The sequence below is a fragment of the Myxocyprinus asiaticus genome, chromosome 46, assembly GCF_019703515.2.
Source record: "Myxocyprinus asiaticus isolate MX2 ecotype Aquarium Trade chromosome 46, UBuf_Myxa_2, whole genome shotgun sequence".
Taxonomy (NCBI): Eukaryota; Metazoa; Chordata; class Actinopteri; order Cypriniformes; family Catostomidae; genus Myxocyprinus; species Myxocyprinus asiaticus.
This window is the reverse complement of record NC_059389.1, coordinates 4,510,001-4,523,282: the sequence shown is the minus strand read 5'-3', so window position 1 is coordinate 4,523,282 and position 13,282 is coordinate 4,510,001. Positions and strand designations below refer to the sequence as shown.

Here is a 13,282-nt window from a genome sequence, read left to right as displayed (position 1 = left end):
CCTCCACCATATTAGAAAGATCAAAAGACTTACAACCTAATTTTCACGCTGCCCGTGTAGGATCCCGATACTTTGCCAGCCATTTTTCATACCTGGCCATGCTGAGCCAAGCATTGTAAAAGGTGCACTTTCATGGCTTGCTAAACTTGGTAAACCAGGTTTTCCATGAACATGGGAACCATGAGTGATCTAATAACAAAATAAGATGAGTAAGTGGCAAAATATTGGCATTATAAATATCTGTATCGGCCTATAGTTTTTTTGTTAAAATCGCAATCGGACAAAAAATAATATTGGTGCATCCCTAAAGTCAATTGTACTGTATTAAAGTTTTAAAAAAATGCATTTAAAATAGCATAACTTAAAAGCAGTATATAAGAAAAAATGATGTGTTTTTAAATACTTAATTTAAATAACATATATTTATTTTAGCTTACAGTAATGAGTAGGGGTGGGCGATATGACCAAAATCTTATATCACGATATGGATAATTTTATATCACAATAACGATATATCACGATATAGTAACTGTTTTCTGGAAAATCAATAAAAAATTGGTCTATATATTAAATAACCATATTGTAATGTTTATTTTGGATAATACAGCCAGTGAATTAAATACTTTATCAATGAAAACTAGTTCCTCTTTTATTTGCATCTTTACAAATATAGTAAAATAATAAAAAATTAAAAAAACTCAACTTGGTATTAAATCAACCTTACCATAATGCAAAATTTCACATTTTAGTCTGAAATATTGTTGACCAATATTATTATTATAAACTTTCCTCAAGAAAATCAACATCTTCTCAAAGCAATGCAACAAAGAAAATAATACATATGTTAAAAAAAATATATATCCAATAAAAATAAACACTTATAGGCTCTTAATTCTTAAAGTCATCTCTAGATAGAATATATAAATATCTGAACATGGCCGGTTTCTTTCCTAATATTAAACATCATTAGAACAGAATTGTAGTATGGGTGATGATGTGTAGTTTAAAACCCTTTATTCTGACGCTTGTCGCAGTGTTGTAGCAGTTAGAATGTCAGGCTGTCTAGCCGTTTGAGATGTTTGACTTCCTCCATAGCGCTTTAAGGTAAAAAAAAAAAAAAAAAATGTATGTTTTGTGGTCAGCACCGTGATTATGAAGCACCGAACGCAAGATGAATGTCATTGAATTGACTGAATTTCTTTGAAATTTTCAATGCCGGAAAAACCCAGTCCATGTGTCTTCAATTCTCTCAGTCTCAAATGAAGCCCTGCCCACTGATATATACGCACACGCTGTGGACATGGATATTTACATATCACGATATTGTGAAATCTCTAGTGACTTACACTTGATATTGTCACCAATATATTTATTATTGTCAAATCACCCAGCCCTAGTAATGAGAATTATATTTTTTTCATTTCATCAATGAGAAACGAGGGAATAATGAAAATAATGTCACAATGCAAAATAATCTTAATGGTCGTAAAAATAGGTTTGGAGTAGGGATGGGATGATATATCGAATTTGGATATATCGCGAACCAAAAGAATGATGGACCATATCGAGGCAAAACTCGATATTTCAAAATTTGCAACATTGTTTTCTGTCCATGTGATCATAAATTATAATGACCCTTCAAACATCACAATCTGTCGCTTGATTTTATTCCTACCGTGCTTTATTTTCTACACAGTTTACAGGGTTCACACAAGGTCCTTAAAATGCTTGAATTTAGCTTTTAGAAATTTAAGTACAGGTATACCTGGAAAGTGCTTGAGATTAAAACCATTTTTTCCATGTAATGTGTGTCCATCAAAGATGAAATCCACGTACTCCACTTTCATTGAATAATGTCTCTTTAATGTCCCTTCCGTTCTTTACAGTCAGATAAAAAGTGAAAAGAAATATTAATTTTAATCACAAATTAAAATTATCTCGTTAATAACTGGAACACAGTTAGATGCACACTGAACTCTTAAAGTGACAGTAACCTTTTTTAGCACTTGTAATACAAATTCATGTAAACTAAATGTTTTTACTTGTAAATTGTAGACATTATTTCACACATTGATAGCTCATATCATATATATATATATATATACAATTTCATGATATAATATTAACTGATAGAATGTAGAACTTTCAATGTGACTATAATAATGATAACAAACACATTATAATATATATATATATATATATATATACACACACCTTTACATAATTTTTCAGGACAGGTTCTGTTCAGTTCTATTGCTTGTTCTGCACCTGATCAGCCTGAATGTGAAGGCTTATTTGTTTGTGATCTTATCTTATTGAGAAAGGTATACGAGTAACTCTTATTATTTAAACTTTGAGCATTTATACTGTGTATTAAATAACTTTATTTTGATAAGAAATTATAATATGCATTTTTCACAAACATTTTTCAAAAAACAAAACATTTTCTGTCATACTTTGTCATTTAAGTGTTATTATATAGAATCGTGAACCATATTGTTTATCCAAACGATTGTTGGAGGTAACCCACGCACGGGGTTGTACTTGGGTTACCTCCCTCCCATCGCCGCTGGAATCTACACCCCTGATATTGTCCCATCCCTAGTTTGGGATTTAACATGACCCAGACATATTTTTGACAGGAAAAATAAAAATGTGACAATACACCACTTCGCATGGAGTTCTCATCTGCTGTTTCACAGAACTTCAGAATACCTGTGAAGCTGATGTCACAATTAGGGATACACCGATACCACTTTTTCTCTTCCCATCCGATTCCGATATCGGAAATCTCAGTATCGGCCAATACCAGTGTTGTTTTTTTTGCATAATCAATTTAGAATATCTTTACATTATTGTGTGGAACTAATTGGAGTACGCTTTAATATGTAAAGAAACACAAACCTCTAACTACACATTATTTCAATATAAATGTATAGCTTATTAAGAAACACTTTATTATTAACTATTCAACTGGATAATGTAGCAGCACAGTTATTTTTTGGAACCTATTCAACTTAAATATTGTTATAAATTGTAAACAAACACTAATGATGACAATAATAATAATAATAATAATAAATTGGTATTAATATTATTATTATTGACTTTTAATTGTAATTTTAAATACAACAGTAATATATTTAAATCGTGCACTTTTTAAATCCTCACACTTTTATTTTGACATTATAAACTCTCCATGAAGTCCTGTATGTGTCTGTTTGTAGGCAAGTTCACAGTAGTTTAATTCGCTTCTCATTCAAATTCTGGTCAAATGCACCTCCGGTGCCGTTTTAAATGCATAATATAAGTAACCGAACTATTGAGCATCTACACCTGAGATGCTGTTCTTGAGTAGCGCTCAAATATTGCGCACCGCTGTGAAGGCTAAAAGTAGCCGCGAGTGCATCACCAGCCTGTGCTTGAGTTTGTGTCAACAGAGCAGCATCATTCACTGACGCGCTGGCACTGCGCATACTATATATTACTTATTAAACACAGCCTTTTGTGATTCACAGAGCTATCACACGTTTTCAAGTGGCTTTGAATAAAATGCACGAGTCATATGAACTACTTTAATGGTGTTTTTATGGTTCTTTTATGTCATTTTTGGAGCTTGACAGTAACGAACATTACTAACACACAGTATCGGATTTGGATCGGGCTCGTCGGACCAATACCCAATCTGTCTAAAAGCTTCAGTATCGGAGCCGATACCGATACAGGTATCGGATCGGTGCATCCCTATGATTAATATCTATTTTCAAACGCTAATGTGACATCATCTAAACATTCACCATAAAATAAATGCTGCTAAGAACAATAAAACAATCATATTGGAATAGTGTTTTTTTTTTTTTCTCTGTATCACAGAACTGTATCAGGATTAGTTGGCTTGACAAAAAAATTAAATACAAATAAAAATAACCCCTCCTAAACATACAATCAGAAAAAGAAAAAAACACACACACACACAGCTGACAAAAACAAAACAAACACCAAATCAAAAGGGACCTTCAAGAATTCCAATCATTCTTTGAAATAGCTCAAAAGATATGAAGAAAGTCTTGCTGTGCCAGTTCAACCTGGATCCTGGTTAGTTGGTGTCATAAGTGGGCAGTAAACATGACAGCTCTGGGACGGGCCCAAGACACTCCCTGAACTTCATGTACAAACATTTACAACTACCTTGGAACTTGAAGAACCTCTTGCAAACAATGTCAAAGAAATCTCAAAACTGAGAGCATGTAAATAATGCAACTTCACATATAGAGTCCAAATCAAGGATGTAAGAACTTTTCTGGTCCAGACACAAAACCTTGCCATCAAGGCAAAAACTGGCCTTAGTGCAAAACATTACAGTGCCACTTAAGATCAACTCAATCAGTGATGGAAATACAGTTTGTGATATTTTATTAGTACAAAACAAAGTTCAAAATGTCAAACATGATCAATTTGCAGTCCAAATGACCCGACTTTATATAACGGAACATCAAAGACTTCAGGTGTTGAGTTTGTAACAAAAGTAACAACGCCACTTCAGATTCGAATCAAGTGTGATACAATGTTTCACTTTAACGAACTCGCGTTCGATATATTGTATAACTTCAAAAGGGCGCAGAGAAAAGTTTGTGAACTTTCGCAACAGTTTCAAACTTCCGTGTAAACATCAAATATGATTCGCATACCTGATGTAGCGCAGTCAATCCGTCTACATTGGCGTGGTTGATATCGGCTCCCTGTCGCAAAAGCTCCGCCACCTCCTCCCGGTCCCCGGCGGAGCAGGCGGCCATAAACACGGCGCCCTGAGCGAAGCGCACTCGGGCCCGTCGGTTTCCGGAAGCGGAGGACAGGCCTCTCGCCTCTGTCCAGGTCCGGTCCGTCTCCGAGCCCTGCCACCGCTGCAGCTGATCCTGCCGCCGCTGCTTCGCAGCATCGGACCGGGAACGGTCAGTGGCAGCCATCTTCCTCCCTCGGTCTCAACCGAAGAGTTTCAGTTTGGCAGAAAAGTGATGTCCGATTCGCAAACGAAACGTTTTGAACTGAATCTTTTTAGTGACTCGGTTGAACCGATTCGCAAAGTGTTCGTGAATCACTCGGCTGTAAAGGATTAAAGGGATAGTTCACCCGAAAATTAAAATTCTCTCATCACTGACTCACTCATGCCATCATGTATGACTTTCGTTCTTCTGCAGAACACAAATGATGATTTTTAGAAGAATATTTCAGCTCTGTAGGTCCATACAACGCAAGTGAATGGTGGGCAAAATTTTCAAGCTCCAAAAAGCACATAAGGGCAGCATAAAAGTTATCCATACGACTCAGACGGTTTAAACTATGACTTCAGAAGCGATAACATAAGTGAGGGTGAGAAACAGATCAATATTTAAGATCTTTTTTCTATAATTTTCCTCCCTGACCAGTATATGGGGATATGCATAAACAACGCGAGTCGCCAAAAACAGAAGAATGTGAGAGTGAAAGCGAAAGCGAAAGTGGAGACTGATATTTAAAAAGGAATGAAACATTGATCTGTTTCTCACCCACACCTATCATATCACTTCCAAAAACATGGATTTAATGTTGAGTCATCTGGAGTACTTTTTTGGAGTACAACATTTTGGTCACCATTCACTTGCATTGTATGGACCTACAGAGCTGAGATAATCTTCTAAAAATCTTCAACTGTGTTCTGCAAAAGAACAAAAGTCATACACATCTGGGATGGCATGAGGGTGAGTAAGTGATGAGAGAATTTTCATTTTCGGGTCAGCTATCCCTTTAAGTTGGGATTTGATTAGAAGTAAAACTGTGATGGGACAAATGGAACGGTTAACTGGAATTAACATAAGCATAATATTATTTATAATTGGGAACAATGTTGATAATTATGTTGTTGACAGTATTGGATCAATTAATACATAAATGTTTGACGCAATCTCGCCAAATCATGGCGATAAGCAACCATTTAATTACCAAAAAAAAAAAAGATCTAATAAATAAAAAAAAGAGAGAGAGAGAGAGAGAGATCTAATTCAACTGAGAACACTTTTGCATGATGAGCTACTAAAAAGAATCATGAATCGGGTCTTTGAACAAGTTCGTTGAACCGTCCGAATGAACCGATTCGCTTAAATGATTCAGATCTCTCTGTGCTGTATCAAACTGGGGTGAGGCGCAACAGGAGGAACAAAACGCGCCCTCTGCCGGACGCGATGAAAAGAACAGTGAAGTGAAACGCGAGTTCCTTAGCCAATAGGAGCTCAGCGTCAGGATGACGCGCTAACGCCCACGCACTTGAACTTGATCTGGTGCCGTGACGCAGTGGAAAGTGCAAATTTCCCGTCTCTCTCTCTCTCTCTCTCTCGCTTTGTTATGAATTAAAATGACAGAAAACTCATAAATATAAAAAGACTAGTGAAGTTTGCCACAGAAACAAAAACATGACGTAAGACATTTGCAAGACGTTAGCAAAAGTGGCATGCTAACTGTAAACACAAGCTCACTTTCCTATGAAAGCATATAAAAGTCAAAAGACGTTTGAAAACATTTCCTAGACACTTATAGTGGTATCTCTCTGTGAAAGTAATGAAAAGAAAAAAAAACACACACTTAAAATTACAAGTTACAGAAACGTTTTTACAACCTGATGCCACAGAAAAACATTTTTAAATTGGACAGTTCTTTAGAAAACCCTCTATGTACTGGTACCAACAATGGCACTTGATAATAATAAACAACCTGTATTTTGAAGATAACTTGACATCCTAAATAAATAGCCAATATAGGAAATTCTATGTCAAAAGAAAACTTTATTAGGTATTTTAACTAACTTTGTAATCTGATTACATACTGATGTCTTGAAAACTGAGCAGAAATGTCAGCGATCTTGGATTTGCACAAATGTAGATTACGAGGCTCACACAAAAAAAGCACAGCATCAGATTATGAAGCAATCACGATGGATTAACAGATTAGCTGAGTCTTGGACTAAGCTTAATCTATGTCTGGCAACCATTTCACACAACAACAAAAAAAATAAATTCCCATGTCTTGGGAAAAAACAAGACATTGCATTTACAAAGAAACAAAAAGTCAGGCAAGACACAGCTATACAAAACAGTGAGAAACATGCTTTACATTTAAACACAGGAGCATATTACAGATGAATACAGTAGCAGCATTGCAGGTTGCATTGACAGGGCACATTGTCATAAGGTTTGTTTTTAATAAAAGTCCTGAGTTTCACGTTACCGTCACATAATTTTCCAGGTTTGAAGCTGTGATGAGGTGCACACCTGAGTTAGAAACTGTCCTTCAAAACATAAATAGTTTGACCACGGCACACAAGACACATCCAAGGACACTCTTAGAGACATTACATTTCTTTCCAATAGTCTTAAAGGGACAGTTCGCCCAAAAAGGCAAATTCTCTCATCATTTACTGTGTATGACTTACTTTCTTCTGCTGAACACAAATGAAGATTTTTAGAAGAATATCTCAGCTCTGTACGTCCATACAATTCAAGTCAATGTTGGCCAGAACTTTGAAGCTCAAAAAATCACATAAAGGCAGCATAAAAGTAACCCATACAACTCCAGTTGTTAAATCCACGTCTTCAGAAGCGATATGATAGGTGTGGGTGAGAAACAGATCAATATTTAAGTCCTTTTTTACTATAAATTTCCACTTTCACATTTTTCTTTTGTTTTTGGCGATTTGCATTCTTAGTGCATTTCACCACCTACTTGGCAGGGAGGAGAATTTATAGTAAAAAAAGGACTTAAATAATAAATAATATTATTAAAAAAATAATGAGAGAATTTTCATTTTTGTGTGAACTATTCCTTTAAAAGGATGTTCCAGGTTCAATACATGTTAAGTTGCTATAATGTCAATTATAATCACAGAAAATAATTTTGTCAACTCCTTCAGTTTTAAAAAAAAATATTTTAGTAGTAATGCATATTATTTGCCACAAATGCTGTTGAAATTTGTATTGGATTGAGGATTTTCCTTTAAAATGAAATTGCACTCTGACATGCAGTACTTCTTCCAGATACATTTAAAACATTCCTGTCCAGTTTTCTCAGGCTGTAAATAAAAAATACAGTATTTAGCTTGCACTTCTTTGACAATCTCAAAGAAGTCGTGAACTCAGAACATCCTCAGTGATTAAAAGTTGCATGAATATTGGTCCTCCAGCAGGGACAGTTGTTAAGGGAGCAGGCTGGTCTTTGGGGGTACAAGAGGTCGCATGGTAAGACCCTCATCTGCGTCTGGGTGTCTAGTTGTGAAAGACCCACGAAGGTCCAGATTGACACAGAACAATCCTGGCAGGAGTTGGCGCTGGTACTGGTCCAATCGCAACATGGCATCCAGGACCGAGGAGCTGCCCCCACCGATCCAACCCGGCAGCAGGCGGGCCACACTGAAGCTGGCTGGAATGGACTGGGTATGTTTTAATTCCAGCTGACAGGAAAAGCTGAGAGAGAGAGAGAGACACACACACACACACACACAGAGAGAGAGAGAGAGAGAGAGAGAGAGAGAGAATGTCAGAAAATCTTTTTGTGTTTTGAGAATGTCAAATAAAAGTTGATTTGTCAAACATGCAATCACACATTATCACAAAAAAAAAAAATCACAAAATTAAAAAATAAGCAAAAAGAACAAATGGTAATAAAGCATAAAACTATAAAGTGGTGTGTGCACTGTAAATTGGAATGAGTATTTTTGGACAAAAACATAATTAATAAACAAATAATTTTAATAATAATGAAATTAGGGCTGTTGATTTACCGTGTCAATTCAGTGTGATTAATTATATTAAAAAAATAACGTAATGATTGAGCGCAATTTCGAATGCATGGATCTCTAGTTGGTAATTGACTAATCAAGTACTCGTTCAGCACCAACTAATCAAATATTAAAAATAGGGTTGTTGATTTGATGTGATTAATTATATAAAAAAATACACGTTAAAAAAATTTACACAATTAATCGTGTCCCTGGAACGTAATAAGGAAGATTCCTGAGCAATTCAAGCATGAAGTATACCACCTGTTTTCATCAGGGGGCAGTAAGCGAAACTTCAGCTGTATAGGCAACGTGTAGCTTATACAGAGAACAAACCAACACTTCAGCAGACAGCACAACACGAGGACGCGTTCTTGCGTTCAAAACACAGCTTGATGGAGCACATAACCGAACTTAGGGATTTCAAGACTTGTTTTTCTAAGTATTATACTACGTTTAACTTGATACAGCGAACTAAAAATGGTATGTTTATGACACAACGCAACCGAGACACTCATCTGACGCATGTGTACATTGACGCGTCCTTGGAAAAGCTCTTATAATAAATCTTGGACTGACTGGCAAATTCAGTTGCAAAATGGATTGCTGTGAAATGTAGGCCAATGATTGGTTTATGTTCAATAATATGCAAATATACAATACATTGGATTCTAAAGCCACATTTTATATTGTCTTATCAATGTTTTATGTATATATATATATATATATATATATATACATAATATAATATAATATATATATATATATATATATATATATATATATATATATATATTATATTATTTGTAATTATTTAAATATAACTATTTAAAATTATTTCATCATTATCTATTGAATTATTGTTATTTTGAGAGGCTTTCTCAACAAATATTTATATATGCAATTAATTTGATTAATTAATCGGCACACCATGTAATTAATTTGATTAAAAAATTTAATCGATTGACAGCCCTAATTAAAAATACTACTCGAAAATCGCGAATTGATTTTCTTTTGCATATTTGCCTGCCGTAGGCAATGCTGAATTATACTGTACTTTCCATCTGATTGTTTCACCAAATCTCGCAGTTACAACCGAATCATTAATGCATTGAGAATTGTAATGAAATGTAATGTAATGCTAATTGAATTAATGAGTTTGTTGAAGTTAGCTTGTTATTAAGAAACCGTTCTTGGCAACATAAATCAGAACATAAATTTCATGTTTGTGTCATACCTGTTATTTTTTAACTTACATTTGAATTTACAAGTAATCGATTACTCATTTTTTGTGGGTTAGAGTACTCGGCTACAAAATTACTCAATAATTCCCATCCCTAATATCAAGATGTGTTCTTCTAAGTTTCAATCTACATTTAACCTGACACAGCGGCCTAAAAACACTGTGTTTATGATGTGACGCAACCAAAGTGAGACTCTAAAAGCACCCGTCTTACGCATGTGTACATTGACGTGTCATTAAAAAGCCCTTATAATAAATCTATCTCGGACAGCTTGACGAATTCAATTGCAAACTGGATTGCTGTGAACTGTACGCCAAATAAACAATATACTGCATTATAAATAATTTTTGTATTGTCTTATCAATGCTTTACTCATCTAATCACAATAATGTAATGCATTTAAATTATTTAAATTATATTTACATTTATTTATAATTGTTTAAATATAATTTAAATTATATATTGTTTTTAAATATTTTTGCAAATATTATTTATGTAATTAATTGTGATTAATCAGCATGTCAAGTAATTAATAAGATTTTAATAAATCAGGGTTGCTGCAGAGTTTCTAAAATCAAATTTAAGACTTTTTAAGACCTAAACAAATAAAATGAATACCGTATCCCCATACAAAAACAATCCCACACAATCTCAAAATAAATCATGTATCACAGACTCTTACTTACACAGACAGGGGCACACATTCAACATGGCCTTAACAATGCTTATCAGTAAAACAGGGTAGGATATATGCAAGTTTAAAATACTCAAGACATGTTTTCCACATACAGTTGAAATCAGAAGTTTACATACACTTCGGCTGAAATCATTAAAACTCATTTTTTAATCACTCCACAGATTTCATTTAGGCAAACTATAGTTTTGGCAAGTCGTTTAGAACATCTACTTTGTGCATGACACAAGTAATTTTTCCAACAATTGTTTACAGACTGATTGTTTCACTTTTAAATGACTAATTCCAGTGGGTCAGAAGTTTACATACACTAAGTTAACTGTGCATTTAAGCAGCTTGGAAAATTCCAGAAAATGATGTCAAGCCTTAAGGCAATTAGCCAATTAGCTTCTGATAGGAGGTGTCCTGAATTGGAGGTGTACCTGTGGATTTATTTTAAGGCCTACATTCAAACTCAGTGCCTCTTTGCTTGACGTCATGGAAAAATCAAAAGAAATCAGCCAAGACCTCAGAAAAAGAAATTGTGGACCTCCACAAGTCTGGTTCATCCTTGGGAGCAATTTCCAAACGCCTGAAGGTACCATGTTCATCTTTACAAGCAATAGTACGCAAGTATAAACACCATGGGACCACGCAGCCATCATACCGCTCAGGAAGGAGACGCATTCTGTCTCCTAGAGATGAACGTAGTTTGGTGTGAAAAGTGTAAATCAATCCCGGAACAACAGCAAAGGACCTTCTGGAGATGCTGGAGGAAACAGGTAGACAAGTATCTATATCCACAGTTAAACAAGTTTTATATTGACATAACCTGAAAGGCTGCTCAGCAAGGAAGAAGCGACTGCTCCAAAACTGCCATAAAAAAAGACAGACTACAGTTTGCAAGTGCACATGGGGACAAAGATCTTACTTTTTGGAGAAATGTCCTCTGGTCTGATGAAACAAAAATTGAACTGTTTGGCCATAATGACCATCGTTATGTTTGAAGAAAAAAGGGTGAGGCTTGCAAGCCAAAAAACACCATCCCAACCGTGAAGCATGGGGGTGGCAGCATCATGTTGTGGGGGTGCTTTGCTGCAGGAGGGACTGGTGCACTTCACAAAATAGATGGCATCATGAGGAGGGAAAATGATGTGGATATATTGAAGCAACATCTCAAGACATCAACCAGGAAGTTAAAGCTCGGTCGCAAATGGGTCTTCCAAATGGACAATGACCACAAGCATACCTCCAAAGTTGTGACAAAATGGTTTAAGGACAACAAAGTCAAGGTATTGGAGTGGCCACCACAAAGCCCTGACCTCAATCTGAAAAAAGCGTGTGTGAGCAAGGAGGCCTTCAAACCTGAGTCAGTTACACCAGTTCTGTCTGGAGGAATGGGCCAAAATTCCAGAAACTTATTGTGAGAAGCTTGTGGAAGACTACCCAAAACGTTTGACCCAAGTTAAACAATTTAAAGGCAATGCTACCAAATACTAACAAAGTGTATGTAAACTTCTGACCCACTGGTAATGTGATGAAAGAAATAAAAGCTGAAATAAATCATTCTCTCTACTATTATTCTGACATTTAAAAAAAAAAAAAAGATTTGATTCACAGTGCTGAACTTTTAACTTTAAAGGCTGAAATATGGTGGGGTCTCTTATTTTGAAATGTTTGAGCTTCACTGCTTCCAGCAGCTCATTCAATCAGATGAGGGAAATAAAATGTGAACTCCTACAATAATCTACAATGTATAACAAAATAAACAATTAAAAGTAAACATTGTCATGTTTCATCAACACTATATCATCATCTTCAACAGTTGATCTTTAGTGATCACTTGTCATATATTTCCGATATGGCTTAATGATTGTGAACTGCTCTGCAACAGCTGGAAACACTCACAAATTTCACTCTGAAGAACGCAGCGCATGCATTTATTTAATGAAATCATATTCTTTTGAAGTTTGTTAATCACATTAGGTCATATCATGATTCCTGTCTTTCTGCTCCCTAATTTAAGACCTCTTTAAATGATAATTAAGACTTTTGTTGTATCGTTTAAGATATTTAAGACTTTTTATGACCTTACATTTTGGAAAACTGAATTTTTTAAGGATCTACGGGAACCCTATAAATTGAAAATTTAATTGAAAAATATGGGAAGAATATTAAAAAAGAAATGTATGCAAATATATAGAAATATAGAATATACACTGTCTCACCGTGCAGACACCTGCTGTGACACACTCCTCCCGGCTTGAGTTAACACACTCTGCAGCACTTTGACTGTCTGCTCCTTCATCCAGCCCACATCCTCCTGAATATCTGGCAACCATTCTAACAGTCTGACACACAGAGAAAATACTGCATATCAAGAATATAATATAATCTAATATAATATATACACTATTCCAATCAAAAGTTTGGACAAACCCCTACTCATTCTTTATTATTTCCACATTTTAGAATAATAGTAAAGTCATCAAAACTATGAGATAACACCATTTAACAATCCGACCATTTAAAAAATGAGTTCTGATGTGTTTACCTGATGCTGAG

The 13,282-nt window shown here is 35.1% G+C and overlaps 2 protein-coding genes across 2 annotated transcripts in view; both read right to left on the bottom strand.

The window, feature by feature from the left end:
* zmp:0000001167 (protein phosphatase 1 regulatory subunit 12A) overlaps positions 1 to 5,040 on the bottom strand; it is a 41,023-nt gene extending 35,983 nt beyond the window's left edge. Inside the window, exon 1 of the mRNA XM_051689404.1 lies at positions 4,689 to 5,040. Within this exon, the coding sequence (XP_051545364.1) occupies positions 4,689 to 4,964 (276 nt within the window). The 5' untranslated portion in view covers positions 4,965 to 5,040. The remainder of the gene's footprint in view (positions 1 to 4,688) is intronic.
* Positions 5,041 to 6,792: 1,752 nt separating this feature from the next.
* Positions 6,793 to 13,282, bottom strand: part of pnpla2 (patatin-like phospholipase domain containing 2) — a 22,835-nt gene continuing 16,345 nt past the window's right edge. The window contains exons 7-9 of the mRNA XM_051689411.1: positions 13,272 to 13,282; positions 12,946 to 13,068; positions 6,793 to 8,486 (exon numbers count right to left, since the gene is read on the bottom strand). The exon at positions 13,272 to 13,282 is cut by the window's right edge and continues 122 nt beyond it. Of these exons, the coding sequence (XP_051545371.1) occupies positions 8,219 to 8,486; positions 12,946 to 13,068; positions 13,272 to 13,282 (402 nt within the window). The 3' untranslated portion in view covers positions 6,793 to 8,218. The remainder of the gene's footprint in view (positions 8,487 to 12,945; positions 13,069 to 13,271) is intronic.